This window comes from Thermobia domestica, chromosome 3, assembly GCF_964235325.1.
Source record: "Thermobia domestica chromosome 3, izTheDome1.hap1.1, whole genome shotgun sequence".
Lineage (NCBI taxonomy): Eukaryota > Metazoa > Arthropoda > Insecta > Zygentoma > Lepismatidae > Thermobia > Thermobia domestica.
Window position 1 is genome coordinate 51,424,769 of NC_137456.1, and position 22,745 is coordinate 51,447,513.

General features: G+C 35.2%; 1 protein-coding gene across 1 annotated transcript; it reads right to left on the minus strand.

Moving 5' to 3' along the window:
• Nucleotides 1-1,460: 1,460 nt before the first annotated feature.
• On the minus strand, nucleotides 1,461-14,696 carry LOC145681783 (acetylcholine receptor subunit epsilon-like). The gene is made up of 5 exons (XM_081753393.1): nucleotides 14,630-14,696; nucleotides 10,969-11,042; nucleotides 5,386-5,615; nucleotides 4,713-4,795; nucleotides 1,461-1,489 (listed from the first exon to the last, which is right to left on the minus strand). Exons 1-5 carry the CDS (start codon nucleotides 14,694-14,696, stop codon nucleotides 1,461-1,463), a joined length of 483 nt encoding a protein of 160 aa, XP_081609519.1.
• Nucleotides 14,697-22,745: the final 8,049 nt, after the last annotated feature.

Genomic DNA, 22,745 nt, shown 5'->3' on the forward strand with positions numbered 1-22,745 from the left:
TTATATTAGACGTGCAATACTAAAGAATGTGGAAGCAAACACCTTTATCATGATAGAGACGATTTACGAATGTTGTTTGAGACAGGGAAGTGATTTGAAAGGATATTCGAAACACTCCATTGATCTGCAGTAAACAATTTTCGGTTATCGTTCTCAGAAGGAAATATTACAGCATTTGTTGAACACACTTGGGTAAAGCAATCGGTGGTGTAGTGGTAAAGTACAAGACTTTCAAGCGAGAAATCTAGGTCCGATTCCCCGTTAGGTAATTTAACTTTTTCTCATAAAATAATGGCTGCAAACAGAGATTTGTCTTCTGTTGGAGAACTTACAAAGCATCGAGAATTCGAATGAACAGTATGTGTATTCTTCATCATACACTGTAATGATAAGAATGTTTAATATTTAAATTTGTCTCTCTCTCTCTCTCTCTCTCGCTCGCTCTCTCTTTCTTGACGTTTCCCTATCCTGTCTTTGCATCTTTCACTTTTCCCCCTCTCTCTAACGTACACACGCATTTCATGTGCGTGTGCCTGTTCCAAAGTTAAAACGGAGCAAGAGACCGATAGACTTGGTCTGGAAAATGTAATTGACTGCCAACTTCGGCGCCGAGTTTTTGTGCTCTGGGGTAAACATCGCCGGTACTGGTCATCTCTAAAACAAATACTGTTTAAACGCAAATGAATAAGCAAAATATCTTTTTTATCATCTGCGTTACCGAGTCTCAGTCGAATTACCTTTTCACTATGGCTTTGAATACTCGACCAAGTGGTGGTCCATAAGCTAACCAACATCATCCGAATGACACTATGATCCGTTTGAGCTCTAGCTGGTTCATTTCATCTGTGCAAATTACAACGTTATACCCGCAAGAGATGAAAGTGATGACGGATGTTCGGAACGGATAAATCTTCGGAAAAGACTACAAAATGGCGACATCCTTGGTTATTTTATAACAAAATTTTATTTATAGTAGTTCGACACAAATTTGTTTCCATCCTATAGTCCAAAGGGATTTATTCACGTTGAAATTTGAAACATGCAAGGTCTGCTACATCTATAAAGAACATCCAATTTTCCATTTGAACATTTGTAACGTTTCATTATTATACGGTTTGGACTCTTAATAGAGCATATTTCTGATAAAAATTGACCAGTAAAATAGCACTCAGTCAATTTTATCTCTCTTTCTTTCTTCCTTTTTCTTTTCGTTTTTACTTTTTTTGTTCACTTTGCATTAGTAGTCTGGAATGGAAGACATGATCTACGCTACCTACTTGGTTTATTAGAATGTGGTTTGCATCAGTACGTCCAATGAACACTACCGAATTTACAACGGAACTACGCGTAAACAAAGCATGTGTTAAACTGTTGACATTATCTTAGATGTGTTTGTGAGATCTATAGTTCTACTGGAAATTGAGTATGCTATTCTTTTTGAAAGTGACTTAATGAATTTTTCAAGCATCCTCTAGACATTCGAATAGTCCTAAAAAAATATAAAAACAAACGTTATTTCTATATTACTGTTGGATTTCTGGTAACGGAACTTTATAATGTTAGGTTGTCTTCTTACTAAGTTTAAATTTCCACATTTTAATCTGATCTCTTTTTTTCTTCTCTCTCTCTTTCTCTCTCTCTCTCTCTGCCTCATTTCTGAACCTCTGTGTAATATACATCCACTGGTTCAATTTTTTCATTGTATGTGTTTCAGTTTCTCCCTAAATCAACTTATGAATCTTTTTTCGTCTCGGTTTCGTTATTTCATTTTATCGATACAAATGCATGTGTAGTTTGAAATTAGAATTCCGTTCATGTTGTTAGCTAATTTTAGTTATGCAGAGAAGAAAGGAGAAGAGAGAGGAGCTCTTTACCAGAAACGATTATTGGATAAAAAGGTGTATATTGGGTGGCCCAGCTGCACGGCGTTAAGTGTCGCAAATTTTGTGATGCGGAGTGTACAATGCAAAGATAGCAACGAAGCTGGTAACTGACACACAATATTTTCTGAAGTCCAAGGATATAATAATATCTGAATTACCTAAACAAAATATTTTTAGAGTATAAATTTCATGTTTGCTACTTCGAAAAGAAGAAAGTTGTTAACTTCTCTTGTCGGTTTTCTTTCCCATGGCAAGTAGGAAGAAGTTCCAGACAACATGACAAAAGCTAATGGTTCCTGAACTTTACCATTATCCCTTTGTTGTCACATAATTGAACTCCATCTGAATTTTACTCATTTTACAATATCAAAAAGGACCAGACGTACTAAATATAAAACATGTACGTCCTTCTATATGTTACAGAATGCTGTTTACAAGAAAGAAAGTATCTCCGCAAAATGAACAAAAATAAGTTTCAATATCTACGAACACGGAAAAGTTGTATATAGGTTTTTTCAATAAGTTCATTTACTCGGGTTTACTCTGTCTTCGTACCACGTTAATTAGGAAAGACTTTTTATCAATCACCGGGAGCACTGTGCCTCAATGGTAGAGCGTTCACCACTGGCACATAGGGTCCTTTGTTCAATCCAAGCTCACGCCAAGTGAGCTTTGTGGTGGACAAACTCGGCGTGCGTTGGGTTTCCCGGAATTCTTCCGTTTCCTACCACTTTCTTCATTGCACCATTTAATTCGTTTCTCATTATCGTTTCCTTTAGCCTAGCCGGCATAAACGTGGCACGTAAATCAAAGATTTCAATCTTTTTATCTATCCGAAGTGAAAAGATATATTATGGGTTAGGGCAGAAAGTATATAGTAAGGATTGTAAAGACAGAATAAGAGATTTGGAAAGAGAAAACAAATTTACGATTTAAATACAAACAATTGAAATTCAATTGAGGTATTCAGGGTACCAGAGGTCTCACCTCAATTAATTAAAAAATAAGATTCGGCCACCATATTTTAGCGTTCGAGCTGATTTTTCCTACTATTTAGGCCTAGTTTACAAATACCATAATTATAAGGTATATATGCAGTTGTTACTATATCTCCTGAAACGAAATTCCCTTTTGTATAAGCGCTAAAATTGTCCAATCTGAAACAACCAATGAGCTGCCAGCAGCTACAATTCGTGTTATATGTGAAATAGCAGGACCAAATGTTGACTGTGCTGCAAGTGTTGAAACAGGTGAAAGTAGCTTAACAAGAATGATAAATCATATAAGGAAAAAGACAAATGATGTTATTCCATACTAATCTTCCCAAATTCTGCTTCCAGCAACGCAACGTAAAATACACATAAAAATCATTAGAATTAATATGCCGATTATCGAAATTTTACGTTGTATTGACGTAAACAGAATGAGACCTAAGTTTGTTTATTTGCGGGTACTTCAAACTAATACAAAAACAAAAAGAAAGATATGAAAGATATGTTTGTACTTCTAGTAAGTGGGTAAAAGTGATATGAAATACCAGAAGTGGAAAAAAAATAAATGTAACTGAAATGCAACATGTTGATTTTGTAAGTGCAAAGCATTTAAGTGCAAATATAAGTGATCGCAAAACCATTGAATATAACAACCTGTTGCTTTCAGTCTCATTACAGCGTTCAGTGTTTATCTTGAAAACTTAACGAAGTATAGAAAAAGGAATTGCTATTCATGCATGGAGAAACCCAGTATGTAAATCTTGTGAGAGGTCAAAAGAAAGAAAGGTAAAAGCACATTTTAGCTACAAAATGCAGGACTTAAGCAAAAGTTTCTATAACCAATGTCATTAAGTTAAATTCGATGAGACTTAAAGATGTCTACGACCGTCTTAAACACGTACCGCTGTCATTCAAATAGGTTAATTTGATTTCTGTTTGGGAAAGAAGGGACAGGAAACGAAGAAATAGATTTTACTTTTGATATTCTAGAGTACAAATGAGATGTTTTAGGTGTTGATTACTGTTTGAAACTAATATAATACCAACGTCTACTAACCACTGTGTAACAGTAAGCAAAAACCTGCCTTTTTCTAAATAAACCTTTTCCTCTTTCTATGTACAAAACTGTGTCATAGGGTCTCATTAAAGTAGTAACGTATCTGCTATGTCTCAAACGTGAAGCATATCAACCTTGCAGTAAGGTTGACAAACTATTATAAGACCCATTGCACAGACACACAGATTGAATCATTCATGTTGTAAGGAAAGATAAAACCATGTAGCTTGAAGTTGTTTTGTGTCAGTTTTTGAAAAATGTAATTTAGACAGCTGTTGCCTTGACTCCTTCAATTGAGATCACACTAGAAATTTAGACTCAGAGAATGGTTCAGTTCGAATGAAAAGTCAGGTAATGATTGTCCTTGGAGATGTATGGTACTATTTAAAATAATATTGCAATTTAATATGAATCACGACTTAAAATATTACTTATTTCTTTCGCTTAATTTTTATTAATTAGTTTATACTTATCTGAAGCCTATTGTATGGCGAATTGCTTAAATTAAATCATTCATTTTAGTTTATAGCAATGTGATTTTGCACTTTACGTTAAGTTATTAACGAAAGAGAATGATTGTAAAATTAATTTTTGTTGTGCTTTCCAATCGGGAATTGACCAAGGACCAAGTAGGCCAAGGGTGTTCGTGCTATCTACTAGAACGGTGGGGAGGGCTAGAGGCAGAATTGGTGATTGAACTAATTATATTATGTAAACGACCGAAGATTCTTACTACTACATCTTAGTATGTACGCATGTTAGAAAAGAAAAATTTCTTACCAATATACATGTCCAAATTGCATAACTGAATGTCAATTGGATACAAGGCAAAATCGAAGTCGCATTTCATAACAAGTATTGCCCTAGAATGAATAAATAGGACATTAATGAACTATACTGATAAATTTGAGGATTTGATGCCAGACAATAAAATCATATCTTAAAAACGTTTGTGCGAACATGTGCTGAAAAGTGCATAGTTTCCATCATAGGACCACTCAAAGCGTAAAAGAGTACATCTCAGGAAGCGCTATTCCGAACACGAAAATGTAAACATTACTTCACCATATCCACAACTAATCATTGCGATTTAAATTCACCAACAAAATGTAATCCTTTGTAATTTCACAAGCGCACTTTTACGTTATTCTTTTGTATAAAATCTTGAAGGCACTTGAAAACGAAATACTTCAATTTCTCTGTAATTAGCATTGACATAATCATTTACCTCTCCACGTCAATCTCCTCAAAAATACTCCCTACTACACTCCCTTCCTTTCTATATGCAAGTTAATATACACACCCTCTGGAAAGAAATTAAATTTAAAATTACCAATGTCTTTGGTGCATTTGAAGGTCTTCCTTTAAGAGGTAAGTCTGCATTCATTTGAACTGAATATTAGATAATCTTATTTGGGGTTAAGAAAATGAAATGTGTAAAGAAATCACGTACCTGATAATGTATGTTATTTTATGGCCATATGACAATAGTACTACCCTAGTATCAGTAAGACCTCTGTCACTATCGAATGTGTTCATATTGCGAATTGTGATTTCAGGTAACCATAAATGTTCCCTGTCACCAGCATCAACTGCTACACTAAAGGAAGGATCTGTGACAGACGACATGTTGATTCTCCGATCTATCCATGAAACAACCATATCTAAATCAGCTCTTAATGTCTGGAAAAATATTAAGTACACAATGTTAAATATCTACACATTTAGTAATGAAATTCTTTAAAAAAAAACATTAGTACAATTATTAGGTGTTATTTCATTATTGCTTACCAATAAATATAAAATACTACTAAAACTCTTTCTGATAGATAAAGTTACTTAAATGCAAGAAGCTTCATAGCTTGGGGTAAAGTATGGAAATGTGTGGACTCATTAATTGAATATATTCATCCCCAAAGGTACTGCATATGGTCATAAGAATATTTGGTTTATGGTAGATATAATACCTAATTTACTCTGTATATACAATATAAATAAAATAAAGAATTAATTTGTCTTTGTGCGGCCCAGGGCCAGACGAGTGAATCGAGAGTTAACGAATTTCCTTCTCGGGTACTTTACTCCAGGTTCCAAACCAAGACGAAGTTTCTTTTTTAAAAAAAATCGAAAATGGGGATCTCAAGGGGGGCGTTTACCGGGACATGTAAAAGTAGAAAATGGCGGATATTAGTGTCGAATTCATAGTTTTCTCTGTCTCTGAGATAAATGGTGAAACTCCGATCGCGGTTAACTTCCAAATTCACCTCATTCGGTTGCTGGCTGGAAGTCACCAAGGGAGGGGATAACAAGATATGTAAAAATAATCAAAAATGACCGATATTAGTGTCAAATCCATAGTTTTCAGGGTCACTGAGATTAATGTGATACTCCAACAGGCGTTGATTTCCAAGTACAGCCCCCATGCGAAGAGTAGGTATATCAGCCAACAATACCAACCAACCAACCAAAGCAGGACTGCATTGAATGCATTCAAGAGGTAGGTAACATGATTACTAAAGTACCTTGCCTTCGTGTAACAAATGTATATATTACTTTTAACAATTGTATCGTAGGTATCATGTGAATCACTTTCACCAATACTAGAAGAAAGAAATCATACTAGATTAGCATAAGATACGTGGAAGTTGTATAAAAATCAGTTACTGTTCCAAGAAAGCATAGATTTAACAATCCACATTTACGATTTCTTTTAAAAAGAGTATGCTAACCCAAAAGTTAGAGTGAAGAAAATTGCACAGGATGGTTACGTGTGTTAGCAATTACTTTATTATGAAATCCAGCCCCATGATAAAACGTCTGTTGAGCATCAGTCGTGAGTAAGTGCTCCTAATTTAGTCTAGACGAAATTTGTGAATAATATTCTAGCAATTAGTAAAATGCTTATAAACCAAACCAATGATCTAATTTGTTCATCAATTAAATAAAATAAACCATTTTACATTGGGCAATTTAAAGTACATCTGTAGTTTTCAATTAGCAGAAATCAGTAGGTTCCAGAAACATCATTAAAATACATCTTTCATATAAAGTAAATAATTTCTTGTTACATATTTAAACCTTCGATGACAACTAATTATCAAAATATCCTCTTTCATATTACTGACTTAATTATGCTATACAATATAATAACTTCAAGCACATCTACACGAACATTTAGAGCACAACTAAGTCATATAGATATCATATTGTTTAACAGTAAAAAATAAAAGTATTTGATCTTTATTTTCCGAACATTCGTTAAGAAGCATACAAACCGAAGCGAAAAACGTAGGGTACTAACAAACGAGCGTTTGGTGAACATTAGTAGATGTTCATTACTACCTTACTGCGAGTTCCGTGCGTCTTTACACGACTAGAAAGAACTTAATGTTGTAAGAAGGCATCGGAATATCATACACAAGTGTCTTTCACACACAATTACACAAAGTTCACTACAATTTACTTTACGTTGAATTTAAAATAATCTATACCACACTATGTTGAATATGTATGTTTATTTATTTTACGAATAGTAATTATACTAATATGTGCACACGATGTAGGAACTTCGACAGTTTTTAGTAACAGAATGTACGAAAACAATAAATTAAGTTAAAAGTCTCGTACTAACCCCGAAAAAATAAGAAAAATACACGAATCAAGAAGATGGAGGGAGTGACGGATATAATTTCGATAATAATAAGATTGAAAAGGCAGTTGTGAACGTGTGAATCGATCATTTCATTTGAAAGTAAGTTTACAAGTATCACTTTCCAGGTTAATCAACATCTCCAATCCCGAATTCCGTTTGCAGTTTTTCGGTACAATATACCATAAGATTACAGATCAAGTTGTGTTGGGGCAACATCTTCAGTAAAGTAAATATTCAATTTATTTTAACAACCCTTTTGTGAGGCTTCGGTAGAAAGGATTCTTTCTCGCGATATATGATCACGTGGGAGCTCCCTCAAGTTGTTTGCCTTTCTTAGAATACAAGGAACATACAATGCAATACACTAATTATGAACTTTTTATCAGGCTAAAGCCTCTGACAAATTTGCTTCAAAATATTCAAAGCCAATTCATGATTTAAGACTCACAATAATATACTAGTGTAAATAGCAAAAAATAAAAATGTTGATAGTAATACCTTTGAAATATATCTTTTAATTGCATATATAGCTAAACTACTCAAAGGAATCGTTTTCCAAACGGAACTGTAGAATTTGAATATTTAATTTCAATTTGCTACTGTAATATCTATATACGATAACTGACTCCTAATATTGTCTTGTTTCCGTTGAGGTTGGCCCTTGCTAATTGCTTCATTTTCATGCTTTCTTTGCAAACTATCCTAAGTTTAATTAATGTGGGGATATTAGGTACTCTCAACTAATGAGAATAATAATTTGTTTCTCATTTGAGCATTTACTAAGAAGGCAAATTGAACACAAACCAACCTATTAACTAAAATTTTAAACCTAAAAACAAATGTTGAAGAATTTTATAATAAAGATTTGTACAATGCAATAAAAATATATATAATCATCCTTAAACGTTTCATCAATAATTATCTCCCTTCTAAATCTACACAGTACCACAGCATATAATTGAGAAGCTGAAACACTTGTGGAATAGCAATAAATTGAATCTAGAAATAGTTTTATCGATAAAGAGGCGAAAGGTGCAAATTTGCAGAAATATTGTCATCAAATTAATTATTCCTCATATATCTCAAATTGTATCTACACTCGGAGAACATAGGGGGAAATCTACGTCTGGAACTGAAAAGAACAAATGAATTATTGCAATTAGTATATTGAGTTTCCTCTATTATTCCGTATACTTCTATGTATATGACAAAGCAGAACAAGGCAAATATATGTTACTGAGGAACTTTCACTTAACCGGTCTAAATAATACGTAATTAGCCTAACTTTGCTAGTGTGCCTTACTCAAAATAGGTTTCCTAGTATATACTAGTCATGTAAAAAGGTTTTCATAGAAGCAAAAATTTTAACACTCCCCAGCTTATACATCTATAAATCTATTCTTTTAACTGTGAATAACAAGCATCTTTTTATCTTTAATAAAAATGTTCATAGCCATAATACAAGACAAGGTAGTGACATATTTGTGATGCATCAAAAATATGCTAATATAAGCAAAACCGTGTACATGAATTGTGTCAGATTGTATAATAAACTTCCTCTGTACTTGAAAAATGTGACCAATGTTTCAATTCTTGGTAAGACTTTATATAATCTACTCACTGAAAAGTGCTATTATACAATTAAAGAATATTTAAATGACTCATTAACTGAAGAGTTGGAAACAGATACTTACCCGTGAGTACATGCCTGGTGTGGTAGAAACAGTTACCTAATTATGTGGTTTTGTACTTTTAGAAAGATTGCATGATGTATATATCTGGTACTTGACAATATGGTATGTTTTTTTCTTCTTTCTGACAACTGTAATGCTTACATGAGAATTTCTCATGCTTTGTAAGCTAATGAAACAAGCAAATAAATGAAATGAAATGAAACTACATACTTCCTGTGTATGTTTTGTCCAATTTTTGGCGCGTAACTTTTGGGTTCTATTCTCAGTGGGAATTCTCGTGATTCGAATCATATGTTAAACTAAAGCTACTGTATACTTGTCATATAGCCTTTGTGATAGAAGGAAAGCTAGACTTCAATCAAACCAATTAATCAAGTATCTTTATATATATATATATATATATATATATATATATATATATATATATATATATATATATATATATATATATATATATTTTCAATGTAAATACACACTGAATTTCTGCAATGTTAACGCTGAATTGGTGCTCTCAGGTATTCTTAATTCTTTATTTAACATTATATCATGCAATTAGATGGCAAATTGTTAGTATCTTATGTTACGTTTATTTAGTTTATTATTTTTGTTGAGACCACATTAATTAAACGCATCGATCAAAGAGGTTGTAAATTTACTCTTCACAATTGCTCTCAAATAGCTGTATATTATTTCAAATAAGTGGAGTGTGGTTACAATATGTTGATGAGTAATTCTTATGTCAGTATATCATTTTGTGACATTTTATGGGCTTATCCTTATAACTGTACTTGCTAACAATGAATTATACACAATAAGGAGTGGTAACCTATTTTTAAGTATGTGGGTAATTGTATTATTTTGTAATTGCTTAGTTCTCTAGACACAATCTTGACAAAAATCAACACTATTATTCTTCTCTCAACTGTATTATTGTTGAAGAGGCCGCGGTGGCTTTGTGGTACGTAGATCGGTCACTTCTGATGCTTGGGATCCCGGGTTCGATCCCTTCGTAGGTGTGCTTGGGTTTACTAGAGGTTCTCCAGTTTCCTTCCACTTTCTTCATTCCAGCATTTCATTCATTTATCATCACCGTCTTCTTTATCCTTGCCGGCATAACCCTGGGATGTAAAACTCAAAAATTTCACTTCATTTCATTATTGTTGAGTAATGTTTCTCGTATACAGTCTTACAAAATCATTTTTAAATCTTGTTTTAGAGAGGCAAAACGTCGTCGGAAATTTGAACACGATTATCGTCTTAAGATCGTGTCCTGTAGAAATATTCTCAAATAGTCCACCTCTTCTCCAAAACTAATAATACAACATATATATAAAAATAGAAGAAACATCGCTGGCTAACTTAAAGACTAGAATTGATATAAAGAAGGTGTATCGAGTCTCGTAGCATGCACTAGAGAAACGGAACCATACTCCAATCGATGATATCTAAATACAAAGCAATCTCCACATGCACTTCATCTGTGCTAGATAATTCTAGATTGTACTTAAATGAATCATAACTAAATCAGAAACACTGTACTGCAAACTATTTGCACATATGCTTTTTTAAAAAATCGAATAAATGTACGGAATAATAACACTCAAATTACTGCTTATATTTTTATGGTATGTCAATATTCATGTAAATAATTTGACATTCTATTAGATAGTTATAGAGGAAATATGCTTACGCCTTCAGCATTGTCAACATTTAAGATTTCCATTCCCCTCAAGTTAACGGTTACCTTCCATTCATCCTCCGTTCCTAAAGGAAATAAAGAAGTTTATACAATGACTATGTTAAAATATAATGATCGTTTGGATTGCGTAGCACTATAATGGATAGAGAAATGCTACTATCAATATTAGATATAGTTATTTATCATACTTATATCGATATTAATGACATTGCGCAACCGCCCCTTGTCAGTCTGAAAGCTCAAATAATGCGCTAATAGACAGTGTGATTACCCAGGATTTTTTAAACATTCAATATTTTTTAGAGCGTTAAGTACAAGAAAGGATTGAAAAGGGTGAGAAGGGATTAACATTTAGGACTGGTTAATCTACTTGCACTTACTTGTAAATCTCGGTGTTTCCTTCTCGATGATTTTTCCAGTGGATTGATGTCCTTCCATCCTTCTCTCTGGCCAGCTGCTCGTCCGAGTAGTTGAGAGCTAAGGATTTGGAAACCCGGGCAGGAAAACTAGCGTTGCGAATACAGTAAATCTATTCGATAAGTCGAAATAGCTCTTTAACAACGAATTATTCATCGCAATTGATAGCTGCAACGTTACCTAAGGTAAAGTGCTCTCTAAGTTAGAGCAGGTAAACTTCTGGTAATTCGAAATCGTTGCTTATGCTCCTACATGTTGACTGGTCTCTCATTCGATCCGGACTACCTCTTCCGGTTCCCATCTCTGGGACCACACGTAAACAACACATGATCAGTGGGGAGATAACAGCCTGGTGTTACTTGTCCTGTTTAAAAGAACGTATTTTCTCACAATATTTACGAAATTCTTCTCTTGCAGCTTATTGGATACTTTATCTGTTCCTCCTAATGTAGTAAGTAATTCGAGAGGTTGACAGCAGCGTCAACTTTAATCATAGCGATATATCCTCGATGAACACTAATTTTCTTGTTGATTGCAGAATTGGGACTAAACTTCGATTTCAAACCGGAACAATTCTTCCTTGTTTCAGCCCAAGTGGGTAATTGGTTGGTAATCAACCTCACGAAATTTCAGAGGTGGGATATCTTTTTTATTTCATGTTTAGCGCAGGTTTAAAAACAATTTCACAATGTTCTTCTTTAACCATGAAAGAAAATGCTTGTCTTTCAGTTTTTGGGTTTTTCTTTTCCTTGTCTTCTTATCCTTATAAAACGGATCCTTCATTTGTTCATCTCTAAGAGAAGCCTAGTCACTTAACATATTATTGCACTCACTAATAGTGGAGGAAAATACTCAAGGATCTTCCTCATTCTATTGATCCCTGGGGGCACGAGACAAACGTGAAGGACTAGCAGCCTCTATGTTAGACAACCCGGATATATGTGTCACAGTAAAGTTATATTGTTCAATAAAACTAAGCCACCTCGCAATGTGCCTACATTTTTTGTCTGTTTCAGAAACAATAAACGCTTACAATCGGTTTTCAAGAAAATGTGATATAATAAAAAATAACGAAAGGCAGATATAATGCTTAAAAGTTCAAGCTCATAAGGATGTCTAGATTGTTCACTTTTACTTAAGCTATGACTACAATAAGCAATGGGTGCTAACTCTGGGTCATCTGGAGAACTTATAGGTTGCATGAGCACGGCAGCCAGACCGCGAGTTGATGCATTACAAAACAAGTATAAAGGGTGTTTCGGCTTATAATGCATTTCATATGGCGATTTTATGATAAGGTCTGTAATTTTCTCAAAAGCATCTTGTTCTTTTTGTGTCTATTTCTTTCCTGAGAAGCGAGTTCCAAGTCTCAGCGATTTCAGAAAAAAATAGGTAAAAATATACTTACAAAGCTAGCTAATTCTAGAAAACCTTTCATATGTTTTTCGTATTCGTACGTTCATAATTACTAATGGAGTCAGTTGTTCTTTTGGAAATTCGCAAGCCATCGTACGAAATATCGTTTCCCAAAATTGTTAATGAAAAATAAGCCAATTTTTTTCTGGTGCAAGTTTAAGACCACATTCCCTAATTCATTACAATAACTTCTTGGTGAGATTGATAACTTCCTCAAAAGTGTTTTCACCCCAGAAAAAATCATCAAGGTACTCAAAAACTTTTTCAGGTTCTAATCCTTCCAACGTCATTTTCACTAATCTCTTTAAAAGAGCGGAACTAGTGATAAGACCCTGTGGGAGGACTGTAAAAGAAAAAGAACCAATTCCTGAGATTGAAAAGGCAGTAATATGTTGATATTCCTCAGCGATCTTCAGCTGGAAGAAGCCACTGAATAAATCGGGGGAGCACAGGTAGCGAGACTTACTAAGACGCGAAATAGTGTCTTCTATCAACTGTACTGGATAACTGTCACTGGTACTGGATACTTCTATCAACGGTGCAATATGGAGCTTATTGCCCCTGGCGTCCAAAACAAATCTGAAAGTTCCAGACTTCTATTTCACTAGCAGAATAGGTGAACTGTAACCAGATACACACCTCCTAATGACATTTGTTTGAGCAAAGTATCAATCTGCTTTTAACTTCTTCTCTTAAGTGGAACGAAATTGAAAACTGATTGATGTGAACTGGGACGTCACCTAGCATTTTAATTTCATGTACGTAACTCTTGTCAACTCCAAAACCATCCTCTGACTAAGAAAAACAATCCTTATACTCCTCTATAACAGAATAAAACATTTGCTTCTGATATTTAGAAAATTCAGGGATAATGTACACACACTTGGCGTTAAAACCAGCAGGAAAGTTACTGTTGTTTTGTTTGCTGGCTGAACCATGATTTAGAGCTCTGTCTGTATCATTTGGGTAATGTGCACCCGGCCTAATGTCAATAGCAGCACCTAAGTTAAGATTTTTCTCTAAACAAAACTTTTTGTTGGTTGGGTTAACTACTCTAATGACATGATTAACATAATCCGCTCTAAACTGATTGACAAAAAATCATCTTTAGAACAGATTTTCTCACTGGGTAGCAAAATTTTCATAACTCCCACTAAATCATTAATATTACGAACAGGTACTGAAACACTAGATTTTGGTGGTGAAGTATAACTGATTTCGCTGTTATGAAATACGCCTGCATTAAGTTCACTATTTTTCGGAAACTGTGCCTATAGCATGACTCTCAGGTAGCGCGTAATCAATGGGATTCCAAATCTAACTATGTGAACTACATGAATGTCCTGGTTAATATTAACATGCTGAGGAAGTAACAAATCTTTCCCCAACAAAACAGAAGATGCAAATTTGTCTACAACTCTAAAAGTATGCGTAAATGAATAACCGTCAAGTTTGAATCTCAACACAGCTAACGTGTTAGTTTCAAGTCCTTTACCCAGGATACCACGGATGATAGTGCGTTTTTTCACAAGTCTAGTGTTAGGATTAAGAAGCTCTCTAGTACAAATAGAGATTTGACTGCCAGAGTCCAGTAACTCTTTATACTCTTTATTTCGAATAGTAATTTTGATACAAGGTAAAATCCTATCCCTAACAATAGGCGTCGTTATTGTGTGGGTCTCGAAATCAGGTCTCCCACTATTCCCTGAATTATTTTCGCTATTTCAAACATTACAATTATCATTTGACTTTAATCGTGCCATATTGCACACTAAAATTTTGACAGGACTTTGTATGTTATAATTCGCGTAAGACGTACCATGATCCTCTTTGAGCCTGTTCTGCTGGTTCTTAGCAATAACAGAAGTATCCGTTGTAGAGCTCATTCTGTTGTGCATATTGTAATTCATGTCAGTCATACATTCAGAAGAACAAAAAGAAAAAGTGTTACATTTCAGTTGATGAAGCGAGATAGAATCTACAGACTGTTGATTACCGCATTCTTTCCGAGCGGATAGGATATCAGAATGCAAACCTGCGAGCTTTTCTTTCTCTGCTGTTGTTCTTTGAGAGGAAATGAAACATGAGAATTAACGCGCAACGAAACATCAGTTATCTTAGCGATAAATTCCGGTGTACTGTACTTCAAGATCAGTTCTTTCGATTTAGCTTTAATAAGCGTCTTATAATTCACCATTAACTTAGCTGACTGGTTTTGTAATAAAAATTCACACAAAGCATTAAACAACGAAAACGATTTATTGCATGTCAGTTTAAAGTACTGAGGCAATAATCCTTCAACTAGAAAATTGGTTCGTTGCTGTATAGTCATAGCTTTTACGAAACTGAGCATGAGATCTAACTTATCATATATATATATATATATATATATATATATATATATATATATATATATATATATGTGTGTGTGTGTGTGTGTGTGTGTCATAATGGGTTCCCCTTCTTATTGATCTCTAGATCGAATGGTGTGTTCCGTAACCTTCTTAACTATAAAACTTCAAAATAATGTAATCATACGTCTCTTTATGTCTACATACGACAAGTTGACAAATTCATCTGTCCTAGTTAATGCTAAAAAACATGCCAACGCCCCGTCCCGTAATAGATATGGAAGCAAATGTTGCTTCTTCACTGCATTGAACTCATGAATGACGCATTAAGATTCAACATAATCAGAAAAATGAATAACGTCTTCCCCATTCTTGCCCTGAAGAAATGTGGGTCACAAATCGAATCTAGAGACGAAAGTCGAGTTAGTGCCATAATACCGGAAGTCACCATTTTTTCTAAATATCTCTAAATAATATATCTAAAAATACACACAAAAAACTAAATAACACAATAATATGAAAGGGTGGAGGGAGGTGGTAAAACAAGTAGAATTTCAGCAAATTCTAACGGTGGGCGGCGAACATACTAAGGCAAAAATAAATCTTAATTATGTTCAGCTAGTTGAGAAAAATCGAGGGTTACAGATATGTGTGTATCCACACAAGTTAAAACCACATCTCCGCCATGTGCAGTCGCCCGTTGTCAGTCTGAAACCTCAGATAATGCGCTAATAGACAGTGTGATTGCGGATGTGTAATGGAACTGACAAGTTGCTCCCAGGATTTTGTAAACATTGAATTTGGTAAAGTACAGGATCTGACCTGGGATGCATATAAATAAAATCAAACATATACAAAAGAAACAGATTGTGATGTCGCAGGGATTGAAAAGGGTGAGAAGGGGGTAACTTTTAGGACTGGTTAATCTACTTGCACTTACTTGTAAATCTCGGTGTTTCCTTCTCGATGATTTTTCCAGTGCATTGATGTCCGTCCATCATTCTCTCTGGCCAGCTGGTCGTCGGAGTAGTTGAGTGTTAAGGGTGCACGAGACCCGGGCAGGAAAACTAGCGTTGCGAATACAGTAAAACTACGGGTCTCTGGGAGTAACCTAACCCCAAGCCTCTAGTCTGCTACGGGACTAAGGCCTATCCCATCTCCTGGCTTAGCCTGCTATGGGGCTCTGTCTGAGAATCCTAACCTCAGCCGCTTAGCCTGCTACGGGGCTCTGTTGGCGACTTAACCCGCCTCTGCTTGCTACGGAGCATTGGTTCCTTAATTACACTCCTCTTAGCCTGCTATGGGGCTCTGTTGGAGACCCTGTCTGCGACCTTACGGTCAAAGCTCACCTATACTCACACTGATTCTAGAGAAATCAATTTGTATAGTATTTTGTAGAACCGGAAAAAGTTTTTGAGTACCTTCATGGTTTTTTCTGGGGTGAAAACACTTTTGAGGAAGTTATCAATCTCACCAAGAAGTTTATAAAAAATACTGGTAGTGGGAATCGATTCCGGACGCTCTTTTTATAAACAGCTCTACCTCTTCCTTATATATGAGACAAAAATACACAAAGTTTTACATGGTAGAGGCTTCACCGACTCAGAATAAGCTCTGAATACTCCCCTACCGGACAGTATTTTTATTAACTGGAAGTGGATTTTTTCTTTGGAAGGTATGTGAAATTTTTAAGTGTTAGTGCTTTTAGTGAACTGAATTTGTTTATGCCTCAAACTAGAACTGGTAAAACCACTTTTCCAGAAAACATTTTTAATATGGAACAGAATTCGCGTCTTTCCATTAATGTACCACACCTTACTAAATACTCGGGTCATGTGACGGAGGATCCCGATAACTTCTTTATGCTCCTTGACCATCTTGCATTATTACATTCGTGAAACGAACAGAAGAAGAAAGAGCTGTTACCTATGTAATTGCAGGATGTATCTCTGGATTTAGTTTTGCAATTAAAAGCTCAGAATCAATTGGACACCCTAAAATATGATCAATTAAAAGACAAATTAATAGATTTGAGCAGGCCCAAACTTCCAGCGTATAAGGCGCAATTTGAAATTTTCCAGGTTCAGCAAGGGAAAAATGAACCTATAGATGCTTACTTTCTTAGAAAATTAAGAGTAATTAGGCAAGTTTTACCTGAGGCCACCGAGGAACAGAATATCAATTATTTATCATTAGGTTTGCAGATTTTTTTAATTTTTTTTTACAAAAAATAGCATTAGAATCCTTTACAACCGTTCAGGCTCTACAGACTCACTTACATAATTTAGTAAAAGTACATGACTTGATGAAGAAACGTGATTATGTTGAGCTACAACAGGCCATTTACTCGCTGTGCGAACAAAATACACCAGTCAGCAATTTACATTCGAGACTGATCGCTGGAGCTTCCTTTCCTGTTCACCAGCAACAACAACAAATCACCTTTCCGTTATATAATCCAGCGCATAATTGGAGTCAATATCAACAACCTCCTCCTATGTTCCTTGCACCTTCTGCACCACAAAATCAAATACCTGCAAGTTCCTTCCACCAAACTGCGAACCAGAATCACGTTTTACAATATAGAATGGTTTAGTTAATACATAGTTACCACTAAAAGCAAGTACGTCATTTGAAGCAGGATTTACATACAAATACGCTAGCATACTCGGTGAATGTTAGCTGATATGAAGGTACAATTATTTTCAAGATTCCTTCCAGTAGTGAATATACTTCCTTGATATATCAAATTGTTGTAAATTTTATTAACTTCTTTATGCCTATTTAGAAACGGGATATGAAATGTGTCTAAATTGATTTTCCGGAGACACCCTTCCAAAAAACTCCAACGTTAGTATATTGTACCTTTGTTCCTATTTATTCAAAAAATATCCTACAATTATTCCAGTATTCGACAATAGGTTATTTTGGAAGTGCATTCCTCTATTTATCTCACATTCTTTATTGCTGTGCTAAATGCTGCAAAATTTGGATATTCGTGACACTATAATATCCTTAGTTTGTAACCTGGAATTGTAAATGGTGCATTTTCTCTTTTTGCTCAAAATGGATATTTACAATTTGTAAATCTGAAGTGGAATCATTGAAAAAATACAAGTTTCAGTTTAGTTAGCAACACTATTAATTTTGATATATTGCAGAGTATGTCAAACGATTTCAAACGATATGTGTACACTACAAACTTTCAGTGTTTCTTTCGTATTAGTTTTAATCTTAGAAAGATGTTCAATAAAAACGGTCCACACTTTCGATCGAGTCGCTCGAAATTGAAGGGAGCACATTTCATTGGTTTTCGAACATGGGGACGTTCATTTTACATTCATTTTGATTGGCATAAATTGGTAAAAATTGAAAAATACACAGGAAATAGACCTACAGTTTTATGTAGGGCATAACAGGCACAAATACGTTATAAAAAGAACAAAAATGAAACTTAAATATAGAATCATTGACATATACTGAAATCACTGCAACCATGATGGTCCTCTAGTCATTAAAGGATTAAATTGTTTATATGAAGATGTGCAGTCACCACGAAGAAAAACGAATGCTCTCCATCATACTCATGCTTCTCACAAGGCTGGTAATGAGTTCTTGTTCTATAGTTTTATTTCTCCAGCATCGCTTCTGACAAACAATACCAAGTGGATCGGGACGTGTTATAATATATAATAGCACATCATACTACTCACGCTCTTTGGAAATCTACTCAAAGGAGCCAACAGGTCAGTTCATTAGCCTCTCGTCCAAGGAGCTCCACCACCCGGTCTGCTCGATGCGGTCACGCTTTTTCATACATAAAGAATGAAGTCAAAGCCGATTGCCGATTACAAAAGACACACAAGGAGGGAAAAGTACACTACCACAATATCACTGATGCCAAGTGTAAAACAAAAGAATTGGACGATGGGTATGCTCATGCAACAGTATTCTTTTTACACAAGAACAATGGAACCACATAAATGTTTATTTTCGAAAACGTTCCAGGGATTCATTTGAGCGTTATCTTCCCTTACGAGAGGTAGAACGCCCAGCATTACAACAACCCAGACTGAAACTGCTCTTACCTGAGGAGAAAAAGCGAACCACTTTTGGATCCAATCCTGATGTTCCTGACTTTACCCTAAACGATGTCTCCAGTAGACGGGTGTCAACGAAGTACAACGTAATGACCGTTGATCAAAGAGACCACACCATGCAATCGGTTTGTCACTTTGGAGCGTGAGGTTGGACATTTTGAACTCATTTAAATGTCTTTGCGGTTTCAGCTGTTTGAACTCTGTCCCTGCTTGCTTGCTGCAGAATGTAGCGGTCGTCCGCTGCTGTAATTTAGTGTGGTCCACCGACTTATCTGTCGCACAGGATGCCTATTGTTGTAAATGTCTCTCCCAGCGTGTACATAAAATATTGCTGTGAGCAATATCAAAAACCTTGGACACACTCGTACATCTTTGTCATTTATCCAGTTTGTTGCTAAATATTTTCCGTGGAAAGTACTTGAAATGCTATCTGTAGGATATATTCTGGTTAACGCCATCACGACGCACTTTAACAGTTTCTGACTGACACACCATATGTCGCCCTTTTGATCCAACTCTTTCATTTTGAGGAAGAAGATTCATTTCGTGTTATGATCATATTAACGTCACGCTATTCAATTTATTGTTTCCTGTGCATGTGTGCTACCTTCTGGTAACATGGTACCGAGGTTCCAATAAGTTCCAAAAGCTACGCAATATGTTGAACAAAACACGGTAACATTATCTAACTCCTTCTTAAGTTTTCCACACCACACAGTGTCTATAATGACTCCGAAGAAGAGTTGTTTATTCTACATCTAGATATAGACGTGAGCTGCGAATATACTGAATAAGCAGTCGCGGACAGCCGATTTGGAGTGGTCCCCCAGCTTGGGGGTTTGGGTAGGGCTAACAACCTCATTCTGTAAAAAAAACACTTGTTTAGAAATATTCACAAAAGCCTCGGACAAAGACTGATAAATTGGCACGTCCTCACCAAAAGAAAATGGACATGAGATTTGGAACATGGAATATTAGTAGTCTTTATAGGGCAGGCGCGTTAAAATCCGTAACGAATGAGTTAGAGAAATACAGGATGGACGTAGTAGGAGTTCAGGAAGTTAGGTAGGAAGGAAATGGATCTGTGAATTCCGGAAATTTTACGTTCTTTTACGGGGAAGGAAATATAAATCATCAGTTAGGAACAGGGTTTTTCGTTCATAAACGTATACTACCAGCAATTAAACGGGTTGCATTTGTTACTGACAGACTTTGTTTTATTACTCTTAAGGGACGGTGGTGTGATATTATTGTTTTAAATGTACTGTACATGCCCAAACTGAAGATAAGGACGACGATATAAAATACAGTTTTTACGAAGAAGTGGAACGGATATTTGACCAACTCCCGCGATACCATATGAATATTCTATTAGAGAATTTCAATGCGAAGGTAGGCCGAGAGGACATTTTCAAACCGATTATAGGGAACGAAAGTCTGCGTAAGAAAAGTAATGACAACGTTGTTAGACTCGTGGACTTTGCAACATCTGGAAACCTAATCGTGAAGAGTTGAAATTTACAACATCGCGACGTTCATAAATACACTTGGACATCACCAGACGGAAAAACACATAATCAAATTGATCACGTTTTAGTATATAGAAGAAGGCAATCTAGCATAATTGATGTTCGCTTGTTTAGAGGGGCTGATTGTGACGTTGACCACTACCTGGTATGATATGGGAGAGGTTATCGTTGAATAAAGGTAATATTCGTTGTCTGAAAACGGAGAGATTCAATTTAAAGAAATTAGAAGAGAGCCAGGTAAGAGAGAAATACCACATTGAAGTTTCGAATATATAAGTTTCGAATATATTTAGAAGATTTGGAGTGCACTACTGTTGTGGATACATAGATTGAAATTAAAGATAGGATTAAAATTTCAGCAAAAAAAATTGGGACGCGAGGAAATATGTATGAACAAACCATGGTTCGACCAGGAATACATAGACCTTGTGGAGAAAAGGAGCTAAATTACGCTGAATACAAAATCCGAATGAAATAACTACACAAAATTTCGCAGGTATCAGGCGGGAAACTTCCAAAACATTTACAACAAAGAAACGCTATTTTCTGAAAGCTATAATTAAGGAACTTTAAGATAATAGTAAAATAAAAACATCCGGGACATGTATAAGGGAATCAACGAATTTAAGAAAGGCTACCAACCTCGTGGGTATATATTAAAGAAATCTGACGGTACAGTTCTCACTGTTACGGATAGCATCTTATGAAGATGAAAAAATTTCTTTCAGAATTTGCTTAGCACGCAACCAAAAACTAGTGTGCGTTGACAAAAGAAGATACATTCCACAGAACTGTATATTCCAGAACCCAACCGAAAAAAAAACGATATAAAGAAATTAAAGAAACACAAATCTCCGTGTGTAGATGAAATTCCGGCTAAGTTGATTTTAGCGGGAGGCGAAAAATTGTGGAACAAGATACACAAACTCATTCTCCTTATCTGGAATAAGGAACAATTGCCACAACAGTGTAATGAATCAATCATTGTTCAAGAACCATTTCAACAAGAAAGGCGACAAAACTGACTGTACTAATTATCGAGGTATCTCTCTTCTGTCAACATCTTATAAAATATTTTCAAATATTCTATTAGCAAGACTGACCATATACGCAGATGAAATTATTGGAGATTATCAGTGTGGATTTAAATGAAATCGATCAACTATCGACCAAATATTTACCATTCGCCAAATACTCGAAAAAAAGTAGGAATACAATACCCCGGTACATCAACTATTTATTGATTTTACAAAGGAGTACGACTCGGTTAGGAGAGAAACATTATACAACTTTCTTACAGAACTCGGAATACCGAGAAAGCCAATTAGATTAATTATGTTTAAATTAATCCCAAAGTGAAGTCCGGGTAGGAAAATTTTTGGCTACGAGTTTTCACGTCGAAAATGGCCTGAAACAAGGAGATGTGTTGTCGATATTATTATTTAACTTTGTGCTGGAATACGCCATAAGGAAAATCAAAGATAGCAACCAGGGCCTACAGTTGAACGGTATTTACCAGGCTATGGCATATTCTGATGATGTATATTTAATAGGGGCTGATAGGAGAACAATAGAAAGAAATGCAGAGATCTTATTAAACGCTTGCAGAAAGATGGGTTTAGAAGTAAATGCAGAGAAAACTAAATACATGGAAGTGCGTCGGGACCGGATTACAGCATATTATGGATGTGTTAAAGTATTAAATAATACTTTCGATAAAATGGATAGTTTCAAATGTCTAGGATAAATATTAACAGAGAAAATTCATATTTACGGAGATATTAAATGTCGAATAAAAGCAGGGAATTAATGTTACTATTCGGTTCAAAATCTCTTGTCGTCGCGAATTTTGTCGAGGAATCTGAAGCTTAAAATATACAAAACGATAATCATGCCTGTCGTTATTTATGGTTGCGAAACATGGTCACTTACTCTGAGGGAAGAACATAGACTGA